Source organism: Ranitomeya imitator, chromosome 5 (genome assembly GCF_032444005.1).
Source record: "Ranitomeya imitator isolate aRanImi1 chromosome 5, aRanImi1.pri, whole genome shotgun sequence".
Taxonomy (NCBI): Eukaryota; Metazoa; Chordata; class Amphibia; order Anura; family Dendrobatidae; genus Ranitomeya; species Ranitomeya imitator.
Genome location: NC_091286.1, coordinates 344,550,878 through 344,577,280, shown reverse-complemented (window position 1 = coordinate 344,577,280; position 26,403 = coordinate 344,550,878). Strand labels below are relative to the sequence as shown.

The 26,403-nt window shown below is 45.9% G+C and overlaps 1 protein-coding gene across 1 annotated transcript in view; it reads right to left on the bottom strand.

Annotated features, from left to right (window-relative positions):
* Positions 1-26,403, bottom strand: part of ME1 (malic enzyme 1) — a 484,969-nt gene that overhangs the window by 22,731 nt on the left and 435,835 nt on the right. The window contains exons 8-9 of the mRNA XM_069726431.1: positions 7,983-8,080; positions 5,908-6,021 (exon numbers count right to left, since the gene is read on the bottom strand). Of these exons, the coding sequence (XP_069582532.1) occupies positions 5,908-6,021; positions 7,983-8,080 (212 nt within the window). The remainder of the gene's footprint in view (positions 1-5,907; positions 6,022-7,982; positions 8,081-26,403) is intronic.

Genomic DNA, 26,403 nt, shown 5'->3' with positions numbered 1-26,403 from the left:
CCTCCGGAGCCTAAGTTATTAACATCACTGTGGTTATGTATTACTAGATGATGGCCCGATTCTAACGCATCGGATATTCTAGAATATGCATGTCCACGTAGCATATTGCCCAGCCAAGTAGTATATTGCCCAGCCAAGTAGTATATTGCCCAGCCAAGTAGTATATTGCCCAACCACGTAGTATATTGCCTAGCCACATAGTATATTGCCTAACCACATAGTATATTGCCTAACCACATAGTATATTGCCCAGCCACGTAGTATATTGCACAGCCCACGAAGTATATTGCCCAGTCACGTAGTATATTGCCTAGCCACGTAGTATATTGCCCAGTGACGTAGTATATTGCCCAGCCACATAGTATATTGCCCAGTCACGTAGTATATTGCCTAGTGACGTAGTATATTGCCCAGCCACGTAGTATATTGCCCAGCCAAGTAGTATATTGCCCAGCCAAGTAGTATATTGCCCAACCACGTAGTATATTGCCTAGCCACATAGTATATTGCCTAACCACATAGTATATTGCCTAACCACATAGTATATTGCCCAGCCACGTAGTATATTGCACAGCCCACGAAGTATATTGCCCAGTCACGTAGTATATTGCCCAGCCACGTAGTATATTGCCCAGTGACGTAGTATATTGCCCAGCCACATAGTATATTGCCCAGTCACGTAGTATATTGCCTAGTGACGTAGTATATTGCCCAGCCACGTAGTATATTGCCCAGCCACATAGTATATTGCCCAGTTACGTAGTATATTGCCGAGCTACGTAGTATATTGCGCAGCCACGTAGTATATTGCCCAGCCACGTAGTATATTGCACAGCGAAGTAGTATACAGCACAGAGCCACGTAGTACACAGCACAGAGCCACGTAGTATATTGCCCAGTGACATAATATATTGCTCAGCCACGTAGTATATTGCACAGCGAAGTAGTATACAGCACAGAGCCACGTAGTATATTGCCCAGCTACGTAGTATATTGCCCAGCCAGGTTTGTCACAGGTGTAAAAATAAACATATACTCACCTTTCCGAGGGAGCCCTTGTAGTCCACGGCAGGTTCCGGTCCCAGGGTTGGTATTAGCGCAGGACCTGTGATGATATCACGGTCACATGACTGTGACATCATGGCAGGTCTTTGTAGCACATGCACACAGGGCCTGTGATGACGTCGCGGTCACATAACCGTGACGTCATGGCAGGTCCTTGTCGCACAGGGCCTGTGATGACGTCACGGTCACATGACCGTGACGTCATGGCAGGTCCTTCTGCCACCGGAACCTGCAACGGAAGATGGCGGCCGGCACGAGCTGCTATGGAGGGTGAGTATAGCATGTTTTTTCATTGTTATTATTTTTAACATTACATTTTTTACTATTGATGCCGCATAGTCAGCGTCAATAGTAAAACGTTGGGGACACACAGGCTTAATAGCGGCGGTAGCGGAGTGCGTTACCCGCGGCATAACGCGGTCCATTACCGCCGGCATTAACCCTGTGTTAGCGGTGACCGGAGGGGAGTATGCTCATCGCTGATTGGTCGCGGCAGCCATGACAGGCAGCTGGCGAAATGAATCAACGAATGAATAACCGTGACAGAAGGATAGACAGACAGACGGAAGTGACCCTTAGACAATTATATAGTAGATTTACCTTGAGGATCAGATGACTACGGAGGTGAATGCTAGTGTTTTGATGTGTCCCTGCCATTCATCATTTCTGGACAAGTCCGAACTTAAGGGTCCTGAGGCCCCTCATAGAAAAGAGATTCATGGCAGCTCTGGATCTGCTGGAACTTAAATGTAGTTTTTTTTCCTTTGATCCAGCAAGAGTTAATGTCAGTCTCTTACTGGCAGCTTCTTTAAGACTGGTCATATGATGTTGATTAGTAACCACTCCCACCTGCTTTTAAATTATTTAATGACCCCTCAGCTGATCTTCAGTTATACAGTTACCTCTATGCAGACCAGCTGGTGCGTGGAGCTCTCCTGTGACTCTGTTATTGCCGCTGTTGGAGTCCTGTTTATCAGGTGCCGTTTACTTTGCTGCTGTGGAGCGTAGAAGCAGATTCTGAGCTAAGGTGTATTCTTTCTGTCAGTCCCTTGTTTGTCTCTTTCCCTGTGTAATATTTCCTGTAGTGGCAAGGTTAGAGTCCTTATCAGCCAGTGCTCTAGCCAGGGTTAGTAGAGGTGATAGCCAGGGACTAGACACGTGACGGCAGCGGGGGAAAGGACCCACATAGGGCCTAGGGGACCTTAGGGACAGGCCCAAGTTGGTGTCAGGAGGTGTTCCATCCCTCTTGCTATAATATTAGGGCCTTCCTCTCCCTTTATTATCCCGTTGTACGTATATGTTGTGTCGTCTGCCAGACATACCTGTCTCCTTTTGTGACACATACATTGAAATAATGGGGGCCCACAGCAGAAGTTCTGATCGGGTCCCCCACATAACAAAAGAAAAAAATAATATTCGGTGGGGCACAGAAAAGCCCCCATAAAGTTTGATGCCAACAATAGTGCCCACCCAAACACAGTATGATAATAACACAATGAATTTCTTCACAGTACCCTCTACACGCACAATATGATAAACTTAATGTACCCACCCGGCAAAGTAAGGTGACTCAACACAGTTTGATGCCCCAACTGTGACTCCAACACTGCCCTCCACACAATATGATGGCCCCCACACAGCCCTCCATAATAATAGTATAATGGCTCTCACACAGTATAATGGACCCAACACTATATAATGGCTCCTAATTAGCCATCCAAACAGTATAATGGCCTCCATATAGCCATCCAAACAGTATAATGGCCTCCATATAGCCCTCTAAACAGTATAATGGCCTGCAAATAACCCTCCGAACAGTATAGTGGGTCAAAAATAGCACTCCAAACCGTACATATTGACCCCCACATAGCCCCCACAAAGCCAACTTAAATGAATGGATGTTCACCGATGTCAATGAACACTTCAGTGAAGAGAGCCTGGACTGATAACTTGTGTAATGGCGATCCCATTCTGAAGGCTCTTCCAACTATTTAAAAGGAGCTGTCCAGACAGATAAGGTGTTTAATAGAATCTTGCTGTAAAAATGTACAGTTTCTTGGAATATCCTACAATACAGCTTTCCTTCTATGTATTAAGTCCCAGCTGTGCTACCACACTGCTCTAGAATTACAGCCTTGGTTTGGCACATGGGTGTGGTAGTCAGAGGCCTACACTTAAAATTCCACTGTCAGCTGGAAAAGCTGGGCTGTCAGACGAAGCAAGTCGCTATCTTTTTAGCATAGAAAGAAAATACATCTTTTAGAGAATGTCACTATGAACAGTCGTAAGGTTTGTAAATGAAGAATGAAATGTAAGGTATTGATTCTAATGCCAAAGTAAGAGGGGAAACATATTGTAAAGTCTTCACTTGTGTATATAATTGGATATGTGGCTGCTGCCAATAGCTGAGCGCAAGGAGACCTTAGCGGATGGCGAGTGTTGGGATACAAGCTTCTATTTTTTGCCCTGACAATGTGTGGTCAATTATTTTTAACAAGGCTTTTTATTTTGCTTTAGAAACTGGACTACCCTATTTCAAGTATACATCATGTTGTTAACCCTTTGTCATTAACAAAGACCTGTAACAAAGCCATTTACATGAAGATACGCGAGAGATGCTGTACTGACAGGACCATAACAGGATGAGTGACTTGATTTTTTTTCTCAAAAGAAACTGTTTTAATTATTTCTATGGATCTGACAGTTTTCGGGTTCTCAACTACTCTTCATGCAAATTGTCTCTTCAGAAAGGAAGAGGACTTGATCTCTTGTGCCACCAATTGAAAGTCGTAGCAATCCTACAAGTCATTATCGACCCTTTAACGAGCCTTGCAATATGACTTAGCATAACAGCCAAATCAGAATCTCAATTTGCAGATACGGTGTTTCGGGGTATTGCCCCTCGTCAATACAAAGTATGAGATCTGATTTGGCTAGGTGAGAGGCTTAAGAGTGGGATCTAAGGGGTAAGGTTTCTCCTTATTGAGAGTGACATGCTAGGTCTGGCACACCAGTATGAGGAGACTTAAAACGCCTTGCATGCTCCTCTGGGAAATTACATATCATATTGCAAGGCTCATTAAAGGGTTAATAATGATTTGTAGGATTACTACTTCCAATAGGTGGCAATATGGGGTACTATTGTCTAAAAACCTTTATATTAAGGGACACTATCTATCTGGCACTATTTTTTTCAGAAATTCGGTCAATATTTTTTGAATGGAAATTGTAGGTATGACAACATTATTTCTCAAGTACATTATTTGAAGGCACCTTGCTACATAGCAGGTGCACTAATGGGGGCAAAAGGAAAGCAATAGTCACATTATTATAATTGGCAAAAGCAGCCAGAAATTTGTGTTGGTTGGGAATAAGTGAGAAAAGAAGAGTCTAATGTGACTCTAGACACAAATTGTGGTGGGGGAAGTTTTCATTATGGTCTGGGCCAGATAGAAAAAACAGAATGTGCACAATAACATGCTCCATTAACAGTATTGAAAGTCAGGTCCGAGTTCAGAACCACTGCACATGCAAGAGAGTTTCTAATGAACATGAAATGCAAGTGCAGACAAAAGGGAATTTTTGAGGTCTTCAAATACCCACAAAACATAATATACCACAAGCCTACATGTGAAGTAACATATATAGGTGGTGTATTTTCAGATTTACATTGAAGTGGGACCAGAGGAAACCACAAATTACAAAGCTGGTAATGTCACAGTGTTTAGCTGAAAATATAGTTCTTTATTTCAAACCAATGGACCACAAGTTTATTCTCTGACATTGCTCTTCTTTCAGTCTCATGAGTTTAGAGTAGGAAATTCATTTACAAGATACAAGCGTTGAAATCAGTGTTGTAGAAGTATCATTATCTTAAATTTTATGTATTCAACCATTTGTCAAACATTTATGAACATGGACGGATATCAGCGGACAATAACTAATGAGATTGTTGGTTCGTGGTGGAATGACTTATGTCTTTTATCAAATAATGTTAACTAAGTATTTTAGTTATCTATTACGTCTTCTATCAGGTTAAGATTTAATTACTTTCCTGAGTAAGGTCATCTTGTCGTGGTGGGATGGCTTTTCTTTTTTTTTAATCAAAACAATGTTAACCAAGTACCCTGTTTTATTTACATGTACTATTACTATTTATTCACTTACTACAGGGTATTTGCTCATTTTCTTTTTATCTTAGGGTTTTATAGGTTCAGATAGTACAATAAGCTGTATTAATGGGTGATGTGAGGTCTGCATGTCACTGGGATATCCTATCATATTGAAATGACTTTATACCAGGCTGAGTGCCCAAAATACAATGGCAGTGTTTTTGTGGTGTCTCAAAAGCAACTTTATAAAATCTATATACAATGATTTAGAGGGGCTGTTTAAACCCTTGGTGGCATCTGCCCTACATATACAGTGTTCACTATACAGTGGGGGAAAAAAGTATTTAGTCAGCCACCAAATGTGCAAGTTCTGCCACTTAAAAAGATGAGAGAGGCCTGTAATTGACATAATAGGTAGATCACAACTATGAGAGTCAAAATGAGAAAACAAATCCAGAAAATCACCTTGTCTGATTTTATCAAAATGATGGAGAAGTGGTACTAATAAAAACAGCTGGAGTATCAATTTTCAACTAAGACACATGGCTGTGTATAAAAAAGCACATGTTAGAGAGGCAGAGTCTCCCAAAAGCAAACATAGTCAGAAGTTTACCAATCTGTGACCAACTGCATTAACATTGTGGAACAATTTTAGAAAAATTACCTGGTGACAGATTCCCTTTGAGATATGAGAAATCATGATATTTATTAACTGATTGAACAATCATACCTTAACTATCAACCCTTTGGAATCCACCATCCATATCTTCTTAATTGCTTCATTTCTTGGCTTCCCTTCTTTCTCCATTGCCATAACTATTAAGTCAGCAATTCCCATGGCAGCCTCAAAATAAAAAAAAATTATGTAGTGTTATTTAAAGTTGCATAATACAAATACACATTATTTTTATATTTTCACAGTTAAAAAAAGTCTATATTTTCACAGTTAAAAAAGTACAAAATAGTTAGTTGATGTCCGATCTTTTGTTAAAAGTTTGTAGTCACTTTGCAAACTTTTGAATCCGCACATTGTCTGGATTTTCCCTGTGTTGGCTGTGAGAGCTGGTGGTCACTTGACCGCAAGTATACGACTTTCATACTTCCAGCTGCATTCCAACTAGCATTATTCACTTGTATGGAGTGAGGCTGAGCAAGTCTAGTCGGCATATGACTGCATGTATGCGAATTGGACAGTTGCAGTCAGGTGATTGCTCACAACACTGGAGAATCCTGACAGCAAGTGGTGTAGACACTGTAAGGATTCAGAAGTCTGAATGTATAAGTATTACAGGTTCTAATGTAGCCTTCATCGCAGGCTGCACGTCTCCTGTTCTAAAAATGATTGCTGATGAAGAAACAAATGATCAGGCCTAAAGGCCATCTCCTCCAATTAGAATAATGGAGGAGATGGCCTTTTTTCAATTAAAGGAGGTTGATGCACAGGTCTGTTCACATTCTCCACGATCAGCAACCATTTTTAAAATGCAATCTGTGAGGATGGGTGTCAGGAAATGCAGGAGGAGAACCTGTAAGTGCCTCAGAATCATGTCCTCAACACATTAGTGAAGAGTGTTGTCCACTAATTGGGCAACCCTAGTTTAAATGAAGTAGTCCTCCTTGTACATTAACATATACTACCCTCCCACTTTGCGATGTTGGGGAGCTTCCTGGAGTTAGTGTGTGTGAGCTGGGAGCAGGGACAGGACAGTCGTGTCCAGGGGAACGTTCAAGCAGAGGAGCCCAGCAGTCCAGGGCCTAAGAGCTGACAGTCACATGGTAGCGGAGGAATATCAGGGCAGCATAAAGATGGTAGCAGCTAACTTCATGGGAACAACTCTTAATGTCTGAGGCCTATGGCCTAGTAAGGAATGGACTTCACCTTTGGAGAGGGAAGTGGGCGTGGAACTCCTGAAGCGGGTTAGTTTGACCAGTCAGGAAGCTGCGGCATCAGCAGATCCGGTAGATATTCCTGGAGGAGTGGGGACAGTACAGGGAACAGAATGGCGATATTCTGCAAAGAATGTTGTGCTGTTTCGGTGACTATACTGGACGAGCTGAGTAAAATTGTTATGTTGAAGATGACCCTGGACTCTGACTATCATTGTGTGGTGTTGAAAGAAAAGGAACCCCGGCAGTGTGGAATGGACCCTGACTTACACGCGAGTGGACTGCAATGTGTTAATGTGACCTAGGGCCAGGGTGTGCCATTACTGCCACCCTCCGCCACGACTACCCCTTGGCCTCCATTTCAGTGTTATGCCACATCACCCCTGTAGCCAATCAGCAGCCGCTATTTGGTTGCCGCGCTCTCACTTCCCTCAGATGAACTTGTACAAGCGGAAGAAGGGCAGCAGCCCATTAGTGGCCACTGATTGGTTCATGTAGAATAACAATTTCATACAAGAGACCCGCCGTTGACATTGTGGAATGGAGCTGGTGAAGGAGGTGAGTATCTGTCATTTTTACAAGGGGGACTACTTAATTTAAAAAGAGATTGTTCAGCTAGTGGACAACCCCTTAAAAAAAAGAGAGAGTGACTCTTCAACACTGGTCACCATCTTTACAGCTTATATGGCCACACATTTTAGATTTAATAGAATTTCTTTACCCAAGCATCTGAGGGTTGTGAAAACCCATCTGGGCCATGGTAGAAAACGTCCTGAATTGCAATCTTGGTGAATACGCCACTGAAAATTGCTCTGCTCATAAAGGCTGAGGGAGGTTTTTATTAGTAATTGAGAAGACAGATTATTTGTTCGAAAATAATATTAAGTGCACCACAAAATGGTTGAGAAGTCACTGTACCTCTCCAGCTCCTTGGAACAGAATTGTGTGGTCGGACAATTTATTCTTTGTTATACGAAGAGCCGCAAGAAGTCCAGCAACCGCAACCGATGCAGTACCTGCAATACAGTATTCACATATATAACCGGTGTCCTTATAGCTGGTGAGAATTTCAGTAACCCAGACATGCAAAATCATTTCATAGCAGATAAAAATAGATTCATAAAACTCCAATTTCAAATATTAGAAAATAGCCATTACTCATATAATAATAATAATTGTAATAAATATGACGTAAAGCGCAAAAATAGAGTAGCTACCACTGAAAACATGGAGCGCCACTGCCGCTTTAATGCCAGGCACATAGGTATACCCACACTTGCATTATTAAATCACTTTATTCTACATTTATTGACAGTTTTCAAAGCAGCTCAATAAAAAGCAATTTTGCAGAGAAATGACAATAATATTATTAAGTGTGAAACCCAGGACAGTTTTGGAAGAATTTACAAGATTTCATGAGTGATACATAATGAATACCGTATTTGTCCTTTCACTAATCTGCCAGGATATTTTCACAGCCGTAGATCCAGACTTAAACATCTGCAACTTATGTTCTGTACATTGTATTATTTTAATGTGTATGTTTAATGTATTGTATGAAAATAACAAAAAAAAAAAGAATTAATAAAAAACCACAATGCAGACATGGAGGGACAGTTGTAATATTTTATAGCTCCTTATTAATAACACTTGCCCCTAAAACATATAGCACAAGATGTAAGGACACTGCTTTTTTCTACCACTGCTCTTTTCACTGTCTTCTCCAGGATAGTACTGCTGTAAGGTTTCCAGAAGACTCCATCATGTTGTGCTAGTCCTCCGGTGAAGCTCACCTTGTATCCAGTTTAAAAAAACATGTACAGCTCTGGCAAAAATTAAGAGACCCCCACATCAGAACCCTGTCATGGGCAGCCCAATCTCCAGACCTGAACCCCATTGAAAACCTCTGGAATGTAATCAAGAGGATGATGGATAGTCACAAGCCATCAAACAAAGAAGAACTGCTTAAATTTTTGCGCCAGAAGCAGTGTGACAGACTGGTGGAAAGCATGCCAAGACGCATGAGAGCTGTGATTAAAAATCATGGTTATTCCACAAAATATTGATTTCTGAGTTAAAACAAACAAAAGTTTATAGAATAAAAAATACACATTTTTGGTATGGCTGCATTCAGAAACGTTCGATCTATCAAAGTATAAAAAGAATTAATCCGATCGGTAAATGGCGTAATGAGAAAAAAAATCAAAACACCAGAATTACGTTTTTTTTGGTTGCCGCAACATTGCAATAAAATAAATGCAATAATAGCCAATCAAAACATCTTATCTAAACCAAGTCCTTCAGTCTTATGATGGTTGGGGATTCCTGTCCACAGAACTCCTCCAAACACACATTGAGATTATATTGTAAGAAAAGCCTTTAAAAAAGGACAAATGGTTATTTTTTTTAAGGACCCCAATATTCTTAAAGGGAATCCTGCAGCAGCTTTTTGCTATGTCATCTGAGAGCAGCATTATGTAGGGGCAGAGAGGCTGATTCCAGTGGTGTGTCACTTACCCGGCTTTACAGTAGTTTGGATATTATCCTGTTGTTCAGTTGTAGGTGTGGCAGTTGTCAGAATGCTGAGCTGTGTGTAACTCCTCCCACACAACTGATTGACAGATTCCTGCGCGCACTGCATTGGCAGACAGCTGGCAATCAGTGGTGGTGGCGGGGTTACATGGATTAGCCTGACTGGCCTGCACTTGAGACCTAGTCCTCTAGTGATACTCTCCTGCTGATAAAACACTGCTTATACTGAAACTACAGCACACAGGCTAATGCTCTCAGATTAAATAGGAAAAACCTGCTGACTTGTTCCACTCAAGCTACAATATATTGTAGGAAGTTAAAGGGGGTTATCCCACCAACAACATTTATTACCTATCCAGGATAGATAATAAATTAATAATCAATTTCTGAGACCCCCAATCCATCACAACAGCAGAAGTCTTATGCTAGTGTGCAGGTCCATTCATTGTTTATGGGAGTGGGGGTTGCAATACTGTTCACACAGACCCTAAATAGTAAATGGGCCCGTGGTCATACATGTACACCACTACTCCACTTACATGGTATTTTGGGATGACAAAACTTGGGATTGGTCGGGGTGGGAGTCCTATTAATGTTTGTTACACCTTATTACTGGTATACTTTAATGAGATGTGTAAAAAAAATGGATCATGAAATCTCATAAGAAAATACCAGACTGGGCTTTAGTCAATATTCTAGAGAAACATTCTATTTCATTTATGAGACATCAGGATAGATCTCATATCTATGAGTGACAGCTACCCATAAGGTTATTTTACATTGTTGGACTCAAAATATATTCCCACCTCTCACTGACTCTTAACAAAAATAAGAGTTTCTTTTTTAGAAGGGATGAATAGAAACGTTGTTATATTAGAAAAAGAGAACAAGACTTTTCTTTAGGGTTTGGGGAACGTTTATTGCCACACAAGCATTGACTACAAGACATGCATCACACTTATGTTTTCAATACAATGATGGACACATGAAGGAGTAACTAGTGGGTCCTATTCTATGGACCTGACCTTGTGTGATGCTATATCATACCAGGTCAGGTTGCACACAGCAGACTTAAAGAAGGGGTTGCTGGGGTAACAATAGCCTAATTCATTAAGAGGTCACACACATGGATTGTGGACCCCCTGTGCCACAAGCCGGGCTTACCAAGGAAGGGCGTGGCTTAGGGGCTACCTAGTTTTCGCTAGAGCTTCTGATGGTGGAGTTAAGCTAGCACTGTGGGTAGCCGCTAGGTTCCACTCCTGGACTGTCCCAAGTACTGCATCAGCAGCAGACCCCAAGGATCAGGATCCGACAGGATTCGGATACTGGTATAAAAGATATCGGGGTAGGTACAGACAGTATGGATACTGGATCACCAGACAGGATGGACACTGGTCCTGGTTCAGACAGTGCAATTAAAGAACAGGTTCTGGGTCAGACAACATGGGTTTCAGGAACAGGTTCTGGTTTAGACAGCATGGGTTTCAGGAACAGGTTCTGGTTTAGACAGCATGGGTTTCACGAACAGGTTCTGGTTTAGACAGCACGGGTTTCAGGAACAGGTTCTGGTTTAGACAACACGGGTTTCAGGAACAGGTTCAGTTTCAGACAGCATAGGACTCAATGACAGGAACCTGGCAACATACTAGTTGCACACACTCTAAGTAGGGAAACCACAGGCACCTTCCTAGTGGGGTGGATGCCTTTTATACCTGATGCCTCCCAGTTATTGTCTTGGGGCATTTTCAAAGTGCGCAAGCTGCTCCTTTAAGAATCGGAGAGCGCGTGCGCATAAGGTGTGCCTGCGTGAGATCTGCATGACGTGTGCAGGCCTAGGGGAACAGGAAGCTGCAGCAGGGAATGGAGAGCTGAGTATGTCGGCGTCACTTCCGGGAAGATGAAAAGGTATTGCGCAGGGACACCTGGATTGACATTACAGTACGCCCGATTATGCCACCCTCTTCTTCAAGTCCGGAAGGAGTCTCTGCAGAAGTGGGGAAAGACTATTCTCCTTGAACTCCCACAACCTCTCTTTGGGGCCACTTTTTCTCCAGTTCACTAGAAAAAAGGGTTTATCTCTCACCTTCCTCATGGCCAGGATTCTTGTCACCGAAGCAGGCGTAGTGCCAGGATCCTTGAATTGTAAACTGTCTCCCTGCTTGGCAAAACCAACCACCAGACTGAGACAAAAATTCAGCCCTGGCATGTGAAGATGCACAGGCCCCTGCATTAGCCCACATGCTGCATAAAGGCCCCTGCATTAGTCCACAAGCTGTATAATGGCCCATGTATTAGTCTGTAAGGGGTGCACCGGGACCGTGTAATCCTCCAATCCCTTCTTTATTCCCTTTGCCTATATTTGTATAAATGTATACCCTTCTCTTGCTATGTATAATAGTTCTGACATAGGGAAAGTGCAGTACCCATGTAGTTCACAAGGTGGACTGCTGACAGTTTCTAGTGCGTTCATACAGTACAGTGGTACATAGTTCACTATAGGAGGGGTCAGCTGCAGTTAAGGGAGGGAAGACATTGTGAGGACAACGTGCTGGGAGATTTAGTTTATGTCTAAGTAGCTGCATAATTTGCGTCTCCTAGACAGCTTGAATACATGTGGGGGTTGCTTAACAAACAGGCAATCCCCACATGGATTCAAGCTGTCTAGCAGCCGCAAATCATGCAGCTACATCGACATAAACTAAATCTCCGAGCACGCCAAAATTCTCGGAGAACACCTGAGCATGCTCGCTTATCATTAGAGCCCAGCCATCCAGTACCGTTCGGACAGAACAGCAGCTGTACAGCAGTAGTGAGAACTGGAGCTGAAAGGAAGATAATGGCAGTACAGATGGGCAGGTTACTCACCATGTGGCAACTTATAGCATGGGCAGATGCCCTCAGATCCGTTGTGAAACAGCTGAGGGAACCCCCAAGTGAAGTAAGTCTGGACAGGGAGGAGGCTGAGGAACTGTATGATACAGTCCGACCCGTGCACGTGCCATGTGACAAAGAAAGGAGTACAGCGAAAGAGGAAGAGGTGTGCATAATGGCACCTGCTGATGATGCTGTAATGAATATGGAAGTGTTGTGCAAGGAAACCAGTAAAGTTGTACATTTGAAAATTGAAATGGACTGTGTCTCGATTTCTGCAAAGCTGCCTAGAGGGATCCTACAGAAACCCAGAGGAGACCATGTTGGTGCCGAAAGTGAAGCCACAGGTATGCAGAGCAATGAGTATTGTTTTCATGTGATGGGAGACCAGGGCACACCTACACACCTGGCTTCGGTCATGACTACGGCCCTGTCCCTGCCAAGTCCACCATCTGTATAATGGCCCCTACATTAGCCCCGAGCTGTATAATGGCCCCTGTATTAGCCCACAATGTGCATAATGGTCCCTGCATTAGCCCACAAGCTGCATAATGGCCCCTGCATTAGTCCCCAAGCTGTATAATGGCCCCTGCCTTAGCCCACAAGCTGCATACTGGCCTCTCCATTATTCCACAAGCTGTATAATGGCGCCTGCATTAGCCCACAAGCAACATAATGGCCCCTCATTAATCCACAAGCTGTATAATGGCCCCCGCATTAGCCCACAAGCTGCATAATGGTCCCTGCATTTGTCCACAAGCTGTATAATGGCCCCTGCATTAGCCCACAAGCTGCATAATGGCCCCTTGCATTTATCCACAAGCTGTATAATGGCCCCTGCATTAAGCCACCAGCTGTATAATGGCCCCTGCATTAGTCCACCAGCTGTAAAATGGCCCTTGTATTTGCTCCCACATCATAGAATGGCCTCTGCATTACTCCCCAAGATGTAGAATGGGCCCTGCATTAGTCCACAAGCAATATAATGGCTGCTTAATTAGTCCTTAAAATGTATGAGGGCCCCCACATGGTTTCAGGGTCCCCCACACTATGTATAAGAGTCCCCCATTGTTTATGATGCCCCCACATCACACCACAATTTTTAATTAAAAAAAAATACACTCATCTAACCCAGGATCCTGATGTGTCCAGCGGCAAGGCAATGTGCTGTAACAGCGCACCAAACATCAGGGTTCTGGTGCAGCATGATGACAGCAATGCTCCAGGACTCTGACGTCCTCAGCGTGCGTCGGTGCCTCAGTCGTTCTGTAGACTTGAGGCATAAAGCGATCTGTGGTCTAAAGAACAGACAGCACTAGTGCAGGGAGATCTACCACAGGGTTCAACTGTAAATGGGCATTATACATGCCGATTAATTAAGGGCAGTGTAGCTCTGGGTGGGCCCCCCAGAGCTTGGGGCCCAGGGTAACCATCCACTCTGCCCCCCAGTAGCTACTCTACTGTATACTGTGGCTTCGGACATCAGATATTACACCATTCACATATTTCCCTGTATATAACATCCGATTTCTGTGCAGACAGCATGTTATATCCCTAATATGTCCTACACTATGTGTACAGACATTGGATGTTAGGCTACGTTCACATTTGCGTTGTGCGCCACTGCGTCGGCGACGCAACGCACAACGCAAATAAAAACGCACCAAAATGCACGCTAAAACGCTGCGTTTTGCGACGCATGCGTCCTTTTTGGCCGAAATTTGGATGCAAAAAAAATGCAACTTGTTGCGTTTTCTGCGCCCAACGCTTGCGGCAAAAAAACCGCATGCGTCGCACAATGCAGCACAACACATGTCCATGCGCCCCCCATGTTAAATATAGGGGCGCATGACGCATGCGTCGCATGACGCATGCGTCGCCCGACGCAAACACGCAAAACGCTAATGTGAACGTACACTTATATGCAGGGTAACGTGTCATGCTATATATTACACTATGTACATAGACATCAGATCTTATATCATCATATTTTATCCTGTAAATAAGATCAGATGTCTGTGCACATAGTATAGGATATATCAGTGACATACTGTCCTGTACACTGTATGTACTTTGTGCACTGTATATGACTGATCATTCCTGGACCTGGCTGCAGGACATACATGTTATAATAAATGGTGGCTCTATATATCATATGAAGTGTATATTTAGATTGTGAGACCCAATGGGGACAGTGAGGATCATATCGGTAAGGCTCTGTGGAAATTAATGGCGCTATATAAGTAAGCATAATAAATAAATAAAGTGTACAATGTCCTGGAGCCAGGCTCAGGAGAAGTCAGCACATGATTCTATATACAGCTGTCTGCAGTCACTCTGGGACCGGGAAACGCTGGAGCCGATGACTCCACTGACAGCGCAACCCGATCTGTCAAGGTTCAAGCTGGGCAATAAATCATCTCACTCGCAGACACTATGATGTCAAGGCAAGATCCCACACTGTCAGAGACCTCCTGCCCCAGCCCCCCCCCATTCCCCCCCTTCCCGCTCTGCTGACCTCATTGCAAAAGCTCCTCTCAGCCCAGCCAGCTCCCTTACATCATGCAGTGTGTGTCTGCAATACTGGAATGGTCAGGCCGGCACTTGTACAACTCCAAAGCACAGTACCGTTCTGGGAGGCCTAAAACTTCAGCATGGGGGCCTGCCCAGCCCACCTCTGCTTGTGTAGATGATTGCACCACTACTGAATTGAAATCAGCAGGGCCAAGGGGCGGCACAGAAGAGCACAGCGCAGCGCCCCTGGTCCTGCTGGCTTCATCAGTGAAGCGTGATTGTGTGTGCAAGGCAAGCTAATGCTGCCTGATGTGCATGCTGAAGAGACAGTGGAGATGATTGAGCAGCCAATTAGAGTGAGTGGCCCTTCTGGCATTTTCCAGAAATGCCAGATGGCCAGTCCAGCCCAGCCAACCACCATCTTGGAAGAATCAAAGACAAATTGGGGTTCTTCCTCCTGGTTGGTAGATAGGAAAGATTTGGAAAGCATAGCTGCCTTGACATTCTCGTCAACTGTCTACTTGAGATTTGAAGATACCCTCTCTGGGTCCATCTTCCTTCCGGTGTCCATGAAGATGCATCCTTGAGGCAGTGTGGATCCCCGGAGCAAGACTATGGAAAAACAGCCCAGACTGTTGTAAGAGGGTGGTGCTGTTATGGACAATAAGAAACACACTGTCACTTTAAGAGGCTGCATCCCCTTGTCTGGTGTGATGGTATGTTCTGCTTTTCTCCCCTGCTCTTATGGTTGTTATGAACTGGTCGATGCTGTGTGCAGGGGTGGAGCTGAAGCAGCGTGGAGAGAGGAAGCTTCTAGACAGAACTGAGAGAACTGTGAGCTGTTCTGGCTGCAAGAAAGAGTTTTGGTTGCAAGAAAGATTACACAGCTCGAGACGAACTGCGTTTGTGGAATAGACTTTCCCGGTTACAGCAAAGGTGGCTGTTCTGTGCTAGTTTGTGAAGCCACGAAGATACTGAGAAGGGAACTTACAGTTTCCAGGAGCATCCCTAGGATCCAGAAGCAAGGAGAAGACCACGCTTTGCAGAGCTGACAGGAATCCGTGCGCACCACCGTGTTGGACTTTGGGGGCCCCCTGGGACTGGACCTGTGTCCCCAACATCACCGTGAGTTTGTTCCTGTATGGTGCACCAGTGAGGGCCTAGTGCAGGCTTCAGTAGTTAGAGCACAGTAGCCGTGTGGCCTGCGTAGTAAAGGCCAGGGAGGTTATATGCAGAGTAGCATCTATATTTGTTTTATTGTGTAAAGTTGCTTGTGAGACAGATTCTGAGTTTGTAAATGTTGAAGCACTGTGCTAGTTTACAGACAAGATAACTCATGTGCATTATCTTTTGCTATTATAAACCCCTGTTTGCACCTTCCTTGTCCCTTCCATTTCCTGTCTCCCAATAAATCTACCCTTTGTTGTTTGCACCTCATCTTGTGTACAGTAGTCTTCCTGCACCGTGGTGGTCCCCTGTCCATCGCTTCAAGTGGCGCTGCAAGCAGGGTACTGTCACCAGGATGGAGGCAGCAGACAGCAATGGCGGGAATGCTAACATTAATGGGGATGCTGTGGGCATTGGTGGAACCCCTGCAAGGACACTCCCTATGGGCATCATATTTAGTGTGCTCCCAAAGTTTGACGGCAAGAATATGCCACTGTCCGACTGGGTGTCCCGGCTGCAAAGCACCCTGAAGATTTATAACATCAGCCCAGACCTTGAAGTGGACATTGCTTTAACTACCCTAGAGGGGGAAGCCCGCAGAAACGTCTGCCTACAACCAGAACCCACCCACAGTACCCTGAAGGAGCTAGTGAAGTTCCTGGAAGAGATCTACGGCGAGACTGCTAGCGCGGGACATCTTCGCGCCAAATTTTTCTCTAGGCTGCAGCGGGAAGAAGAAGGAATTTCTCAGTATGTAACAGCACTGCAAGAAGTGTTCGAAGAGGTGCAGAGAAAGGAGGCAGATGGATTTGGCGGCATGGGCTCTAAAGACCGGATACTCCGGGAGCAATTAATTCTGGGACTACACAGCACATCCTTGAGGCGAGCACTGTCAGAACGGGTCCGGGCAGATCCAGCCTTTATGTTTCGTCAAGTCCTGGCGGAAACAGTGGCCCGAAGTAAAGAAGAAAGCTATGTGTCTGGAGTGATGCGTATCCAGGGCGCCAATTCCAGAGGGGACCCAAACCATCAAGAGGTGCTGGTCCAGGTAGTGCAAGACTTGCGGCGGTCCCTTGTTAACATGAAAGAGAAACTGACCCAAATGGAGCGAAGAGTGGGGGAACTACAAGAGACTGACCCACCATACTCATGCAACCATTCTTCAGCCCGATCGACAAGGGATCAGTGGGGACAAGCCCCCTCCCTTCAGGCATCGGCGGCACGAGGACAGGCTCGAAGTACCCCTCGGCGAGGAGGAGGCATTCAATGCTGGGAGTGTGGAGGACGGGGGCACCTTGCCAGAGACTGTCGGAACTATACTCAAGGCCAGTGGAAGCCGCCGTTAAACTACCAACCCCCGCGGTAGTGCGGCACTCTGCGGGGGAGGCGAGAAGAGAGGCCGCTCCATATCATAACGAACACTTGATCGCTGGGAGCCCCATCCTACGTGCTGAATTTGAAGGAGTTCTGGTGGATTGCCTGGTAGATACCAGGTCACAAGTGACAACGATGCCAGAAGCGTACTTCAAGCAGCATTTCCAGAACCTGGCCAAGCCAGAAAAAGAGACATTGATTCGCTTGTTTGCTGCCAACCAACAACCGATTCCGGTCACAGGGGTCGTGTGGATGAATATTCGAATCTGTGGGCAAGAAGTTGGAAGAAAAGGGATCCTGCTAGTCCCTGAGCCTGTCAAGGAAGATGTGCCTGTAGTACTGGGAATAAATATCCTATGTGAACTCGATCAGATTATGTTTACCAAACGGGGACCTGGATATTGGAAGAAGGCTACTCCACATAAGCCTACTCAAGAAGCCCTTCAACGACTGATCCGCATCTGTGGGACGCAGAAGAGTGTGCCATCTTATCAGACGGTAGGGGTCATCCGGGCTCCTGGTAAAGAACCTGTAATCCTACCTCCTGAGTGAGAAACTATAGTATACCTTCCAGTGGGGACTCACCGCAACCTTGATGGGTTGGAAGTGGTTGTTCAGCCTGTGGTAGGCGGAGGAGTGGATCAAGAAGTCATGATAGCTCGTACGATAGCTGTGGTCCAGCGAGGACATGTCCCCATAAGAGCTTTGAATGTGAGCCCCAGGGAGGTCACCTTGCCACGAGGGACAGATCTGGCCCTGGTGTACCTACATAAGGGTGAAGTGGTGAATCAGAAGGAGATGTCTTTATCACCGAAAGAAGGCGTGGGGTGGACCCTAGCAGTTGCTGCGGGAGACGAAAAGACACCATCCCCGGAGTGGAGTGGATGGGTCATCCTTGATCAAATGGAAGTGGATGTGAAGGCTATGGGCCCTGAGCATGTGCAAGCAATAGAAACTATGCTGTGGGAAAATCAGGCCGCATTCGCCCGTCACGCCGAAGATTTCGGCTGTACTGAAGCCATCACACATGAGATCCCGACTGGGGAAGCTCGTCCAATTCGAGAACGATACCGGCAGATCCTGCCCAAGATGTACCAAGAGGTGAAAACATTACTGAGGCAGATGCTGGATTCAGGAGTGGTGCAGAGTAGTCAGAGCACTTGGGCAGCCCCGGTGGTGCTCGTCAAGAAAAAGGATGGGACCATCCGGTTCTGTGTAGATTACAAGAAACTCAATGCCTGCACTGTTTGAGACTCGCATCGACGAATCCTTGACAGCGTTGGGGAAAGCCAAGTACTTCTCCACCCTGGACCTAGCAAGCGGATACTGGCAAGTAGCCGTGGCAGAGAAAGAAAGAAAACCGCCTTCATCCTCCCTATGGGACTGTTCGAGTTTAACCGGATGCCCTTCGGGCTCTCTAATGCTCCAGGCACCTTTCAACGGCTGATGGAAAAGTGTTTGGGAGATTTAAATTTCGAGGCTACCCTGATCTATCTGGATGACATCATTGTGTTTTCATCCTCATTCGAAGACCACCTTGCCCGGCTTGGACAGGTACTCGGAAGACTGCGGGCTCATAACCTGAAGTTGAAGCCAAAAAATGCCACCTCTTCAAGAGGGATATCGAGTACCTAGGCCACATAGTGTCACAAGATGGAGTTCTACCCTCGCCAGAAAAAGTGGCTGCTATCCAGAAGTGGCCAGTCCCTCAAACAGTGAGAGAACTCCAGGCCTTCCTGGGACTCGCAGGGTACTACCGCCGGTTTGTTAAAGACTTCGCGAAGGTGGCAGGTCCTCTCAATGAGTTGCTGAGGGGGACCGCTGGAGTGCCAAGGACCCAGTGCATCCTCTGGGCACAGGGACAACACGAGGCCTTCCAGGCTATAAAGAATGCCCTTACTTCGGCCCTGATTTTGGCCTACGCAGACTTCGATCAACCGTTCCTGTTGTACACCGATGGTAGCCTTCATGGACTCGGTGCAGTACTTTCTCAGATACAGGATGGACATGAGAGAGTTATCGGGTATGCTAGCAGGTCCCTGCGAGACAGCGAAAGAAACCCTCACAATTACAGCTCCTTCTGGTTAGAACTCCTGGCCCTGGTGTGGGCCATGACAGAAAAGTTTGCAGGCTTCCTGACAGGTACCAAAATTCAAGTTCGAACAGACAATAATCGCCTGGCCCACCTTGAGAATGCTTAACTGGGTGCCTTAGAACAACGGTGGATGGCTCGCCTAGCCAAGTTCGACTTTACCATCCGTTATCGCTCTGCTACCGAAAACGCAAATGCGGATGGGCTGTCAAGAGTGCCTGTGGAGACTCCAGTGGGGGATCTTGATGAGCAACTCGAAGAGGAGGAAACCCCAGACTTCAATAGGTTCAAGCCCCCAATGGTTGTGGCCCAGTCAAGAAGGGAGGCCTGCGCATTACCCCGGTCCCTGGGGAGAACCAATGAGGAATGGGGACACGTTCAGGATGAAGATGAAGGGCTGAGACAGATGAAATGGAGGGTAACGCAAAAGCGGAAGCCTGGCAAACAAGAGAGAGATAATCTGGACTCTGAAATGAGGAGTATGTTGCACCAGTGGGATAGACTGGAAGTGCGAGAGTCAGTACTATATCGTAAGAGGCAACAGCCAAAAGATATGGAAGTAAGGTGGCAAGTGGTCATCCCAGGAAGAATGGCTCAAGAAATAGCTAAAGAAGCCCACGAATTCGGAGCGCTCTTCGGCCCCACAAAGACCTACCAATGGTTGCAGTGGTATGTGTATTGCCCCCGGTTGGAGCTTGTGGTGGAAGAGGTTTGCCGGCAGTGTCGAGTATGTGACCTCATTAAGAGTACTGAACAGAGGGCACCCATCCAGACCATACAAACTAAGGAACCGTTGGAAGTCTTGATGATCGACTATCTCCTCGTGGGACACTCGGTCCGGGGGCTGCAATACTGTTTGGTGATGACCATCATTTCTCTAAGTTCGCAGTAGTCACTCCGACTAGAGACCAGACTGCGGAATCGGCGGTGCGAGCCATCTGTCAAGACTTCATCCGGGTGTATGGGTGCCCAAAGCGCATCCACTCCGACCAAGGCGCATGTTTCCAAGGCAAGGTGATGGAAGAATTGTATCGCATGTATGGCATCGAGCGGTCCCGGACCACCCCTTACCATCATCAAGGCAATGGAGCTTGCGAACGCTTCAACAGAACCTTGCTTCAGCTGCTGAGGACCTTGGAGGAGGATAAGAAGGTGTGTTGGCCAGACTACCTGCCAGAAATGGTCTGGACCTACAACAATCGGGTCCACTCCACCACGGGTTATACCCCCTATCTGCTGTTGTTTGTAAGAGATGGACGAGAGATCATTGAGCTGAATTTGGAACAGCCAGAGGAGCTGATGGAGCGGACTGTCACCTCATGGGTGAAAGAGCATCGGCAACGTTTGCAAACGATACGGCGGTTGGCGGGTCAGCAACTGCAAGAAAAAGAACATACGGCCCGCAAACCGACTCAAGAGTTACCGCTCCAACCTGGAGACCGAGTATTGGTCAGAGAGAAACGCCCTAAGGGAAAACTAAGTGAGAGATGGGAAGTACAGCCGTACAAGGTTATCGAGCAAGTGTATGCTAACGGCCCTGTCTACAAGGTACAGATTGAAGATGGGGCATCCGCCCCTAGAGTACTTCACAGAAATATGCTGCGGCCTTGCCGGTCTGAGGTCTGTTCTATGCCATTGTCGCCTGAAGGCGCCACTCCACTTCCTGAATCTGTTGTGCTTGATGACCAAATCGATGATGAGTGGTGGACCGTCCCTGACACAGTAGGGGGTCCTCAGCCGCCCAGAGATGGTAATCCCATGGATGTACCAGTACCGCCATGCGAGGATGAGACCAGACAAGAGCTCACAATGTCCCCTGCAACAAGTGTTTCTCTGGAAGATAGTCAAGCCTTGCCTGACAGCCAAGAGCTTCGGAGATCCCAGAGGTCTAATGCAGGGGTTCCACCAGTCCGATATGTAGAACAGTGTGCTCTGTCTGTTTTTACACCTTTGTTGCCTCCTCCATTACACTTTTACCCTGATGCTGTGATGGCCGAGGACGACCATCATTAAGAAGGGAGGCATGTAAGAGGGTGGTGCTGTTATGGACAATAAGAAACACGCTGTCACTTTAGGAGGCTGCATCCCCTTGTCTGGTGTGATGGTATGTTCTGCTTTTCTCCCCTGCTCTTATGGTTGTTATGAACTGGTCGGTGCTGTGTGCAGGGGTGGAGCTGAAGCAGCGTGGAGAGAGGAAGCTTCTAGACAGAACTGAGAGAACTGTGAGCTGTTCTGGCTGCAAGAAAGAGTTTTGGTTGCAAGAAAGATTACACAGCTTGAGACGAACTGCGTTTGTGGAATAGACTTTCCCGGTTACAGCAAAGGTGGCTGTTCTGTGCTAGTTTGTGAAGCCACGAAAATACTGAGAAGGGGACTTACAGTTTCCAGGAGCATCCCTAGGATCCAGAAGCAAGGAGAAGACCACACTTTGCAGAGCTGATAGGAATCCGTGCGCACCACCGTGTTGGACTTCGTGGGCCCCCTGGGACTGGACCTGTGTCCCCAACATCACCATGAGTTTGTTCCTGTATGGTGCACCATTGAGGGCCTAGTGCAGGCTTCAGTAGTTAGAGCACGGTAGCCGTGTGGCCTGCGTAGTAAAGGCCAGGGAGGTTATATGCAGAGTAGCATCTATATTTGTTTTATTGGGTAAAGTTGCTTGTGAGACAGATTCTGAGTTTGTAATTGTTGAAGCACTGTGCTAGTTTACAGACAAGATAACTCATGTGCATTATCTTTTGCTATTGTAAACCCCTGTTTGCACCTTCCTTGTCCCTTCCATTCCCTGTCTCCCAATAAATCTACCCTTTGTTGTTTGCACCTCATCTTGTGTACAGTAGTCTTCCTGCACCGTGGTGGTCACCCGTCCATCGCTTCACTGTAAAGAGGTAATGTCTCCACTTCCTTCTTATCCGAGATGTCAGCGCATTACCAGTAGGCGGACGGCAGACCAGGCTGAGAAAATGGCATCACTGAAGGCTGAACTGGATGCACAAACACCTCTTGTGACACTATTGTCCCCAACGATGCACATCACCGGATCTGCAGTCTAGAACAGGCTCATGAGTTCCTAGCCATGGAAGACCCAAGACAAATGGACCAGAGTGCACATGGAAGATGATCTTCTCCATATGCAACATTCCAATCCAGAGGTCTACTTGATCAGTAACAAATTGAATGACTTCGTGTAGAGCCCTTCCCTCGACTAACGACACCATCAAAGTACTCTGGAGACAACAAATTGGAATCTGATACTGATCTACCATAGGCTGCTGCAATAAATTTCCCGAATTGGAGTCGAGGTAGGCTGTCTTATCGACCCGGGAACCTCCACATGATGTGGATACAGTCAGAGTCAATGATGGAGAGGTATTACTCTCGCCTTGGTTGGTCTCTCCTACAGACAGTAGTTTTTCAGACTTCTTAGGACAAAAGCGAATAAAATGTTCCGCGCTATCGCAGCGGTAGCACAATCCCTTCGCACAACGATCTTCCGGCCACATCTCAAGGTAACCTTGCATTGGTTCAGAGAAGACAGCTGTTTCAGAAGGCTGGGGAATGAGCAGTCTCTGGAAGGACAGAACCAGACGTGATGGTTTCCACTAACGCATTACCTCTCTGGTCCACTTCTGGAACCTAAGGTCCAGTCGGATTGCCTGAAAAATCAAGCTGTATAGAGTAACAGCGATGTCTCAACCATTTCCTCCTTAGGCTAGGTTCACATTGCATTAGGGCAATCCGTTTAGCGCTAAGCGCTAGCGGATTGCGCTAACGCAATGTCTTTTTAGGGGTCGCGTTAAACGTCCCCACTAGCACAGATCCCCGATCTGTGAGAGCAGGGAACGGACCTCGGGCACACCTCAGATGCTGCAAGCAGCGTCCGAGGCGCGCCACAAAAGAATGGCACATTGCTAGCGCGTGCCAAAAATGGCACGCGCTAGCAATGCGCTTTAACATTGCTGGCAATGGGAGCGCTAACGGACGCATTGCACGGCGTTAATTTCGCCATGCAACGCTGTCTGTTAGCGCTCACCCGAAAACTAAATGAGAACCTAGCCTTAATCCTTCCAGACAAAACCTCCAAGATGGCGACTACCAAAGAACGATGTTCTGAAGACGGTGTGGAAACGGACTGCATATTGGCCTATAAACAGACCTCCCTGATGCAGTTTGAGAAGGGATGAAGCAGCAAAAGATATCCTACCCAGCTCATCAAAGATCTTACAGAAGGCCAGCAGATCCGAGATCACAGGGTCCCCTCTCTCCCACAAAGGCTTGAGCCATGCTAAGGCTTCTCCTGCTAGGTGGGACACGTTCGCCTGATCAGATGGAAACTGATGGGACAATAGTTCATAGTGCAGTGTGCACTGGTTTAGGAACCCACGGCACTGTTTAGGATCCCCGTCATAATGTGGCAGAGCAGACAGATGAGGATTAGCTGCAGGTGCAAAAGTTTCAGGCTCAGTAGTCACGTTCGCTGTTGCTGCAACTTGGACTAAAGTGGATGAAGCAGTGAGACCAGTAGAAGTGCGTACATAGCTTTATTTGTGTGTTTAATATATGATGTTGATATCTTGATTTATTTAGGCCTTTGGCAGTATAGAATAGCTAGCATTTCATGCTAGTTAATGTTTAATAAAAAATGGACTATGAGTAGTTAATTCCTAAAAATAAGACAGCAAGACGACTCAGTGGTTAGCACTGCAACCTTGCAGTGCTGGGATCCTGGGTTCAAATCCCACCAAGGAAAACAAGAATTTTGTGTGATCTCCCCATGTTTGCGTTGGTTTCCGCCGCATACTTCGGTTTCCTTCCACACTCCAAAGACATACTGATAGGGAATCTACATTGTGAGCCCCAGTGGGGACAGTGATGATCATGTCTTTAAAGCGCTTTGGAATTAATGGCGCTATATAAGTAAGTAAAATAACAAAATACCTTCCTTAACATAATGACATTTCTGCAGCAATGATGGGATTAGATTTCTTAGGCTAGTGATTGGAGACAGCGGTCATGAATTATAGATGTAGCACGTTAACAAAGAATTATGGGAAGCAGTAGAGAGGCATCACCTGGAGCAGGGTCTTCGGGGGAAAGTTAGGCCGGGATCACACACAGCGAGATACGGCCGAGTCTCGCAGGTTAAAAACAAGCTCTGGCACCGGGACTACGGAGCGGTCGTGCAGCTCCATGTATTGCTATGCGGCCGCACGCTCCGCTCTGGAGTGACGGTGCCACAGCTTGGTTTTAACCTGTGAGACTCGGCTATATCTCGCTGTGTGTGATCCCGGCCTTATACTTATTTTGCTTTTCTCTAGTGTCACCCATTTTCTTTCTTAATCTCACATCCCTTTTAAATTACCCTCTAATGATAATGTGATTACTTTGCAAAGCTGAAAGCAGAGATGCAGAAAGAGCATGAAAAGTGCAGGTTTGGGTCTAATATGGATAGCCATAATAATAGAAAACACAAAATCTGTTTCTAAAAACGTAATCTAAATAGTAATTTTCTGATGATACATTATCTTTTGAAGTTCATGACTTAACCCTATTGCAGATTTGGGAATTGCACAAGGTATATTTACCACTGAACAGTTCCTAATCAGCTTTTTGAATATCTGAAACAGCTAAAATATGGATATAATAGAACTGCAGTTTTCACCAACAATTTCCACGTTCCCACAAACTGTCCTCACTTTCTACATCTTGGCATGCTAGCTACAAAAAAAAAGCTTCACACTTGGTATTTTTTGTGCCTTGGGTTTTGTTCATGGTATTGACAGTCTACCTTAAAAACCAAAACACACAATTTCAATTACAGCCAAACCTTGTGAAAATATATATATTTTTTATTTCAGAAACTGGTGTTCAGTGGAAATATTTCCTGGGCGCTTTTGCAGTAATGTTTTGTGGTCTGTGTTACGAGTCCAGGAGTGGATCCACTGGATTGTGGTATCAACCGATCCAGGGCGAGCTGACCAGGTGGAACCGACCCCTATACAGGGACCATTAGGGACAGCCCTAGGAGGAAGGTAAACCGCAATAGCTAGTGCCAGAACGGGACCCAAGGAGACCGCGGGGCCAGTGGCACAGCGAGAGCGCGGCATGCTCCGACCCCAACAGCTCGCCAGAGGACCGGCGCATGAGAGCCAGGGAAGGACATGGTGGGAGTGCCGACGACCCTGGTGGTAACAGTCTGCCTGCAGTAGAGCAGATCAAAATTGGCCTGCACGAGTTGATGATGCTAATGCGCTGGCGCGAGATCGCTTTCAGCTAGAGGATGGCTTTTAGGAAAAGGAAGCAGCACAGACACATAGGAAATAACGCTCATCGGACTAGTCCAAAGCATTTATATACAGCGCAGGGAAAATAAAAGGGCATTTTTGGTGATATACAGGGGGAGTTATGGAATGATGGACACATTATATAATGCAGTAGAGACTTTCAGAAAGGTGGTGGTATTGGTTCACACACCAAAAACTAGTGATAGGCTACCTTCAAGCAGCCCACAGGTTTCAAACAATATGGGAAAGAAGAAAGATCATCTCTCTGCTGCCAAAAAGTGTCCAATAGCACAGTGCCTTGTACAAGGTATGGAAATTATGGAATTAGATATTTCGCTAAAACTTTCGTATGATCATTGTACTCACTGTGGCTGATACAGAGCAAAGACCAGTTCATGCAAATAAAGGCATAATGAGCAAGGTTTCTGCCAGACAAATTAAATGGATTAAGAGAGCAGTTGCTAAAATGCCATTTCAAAGCAGCAAACAGTATCTAAAGCTGCTG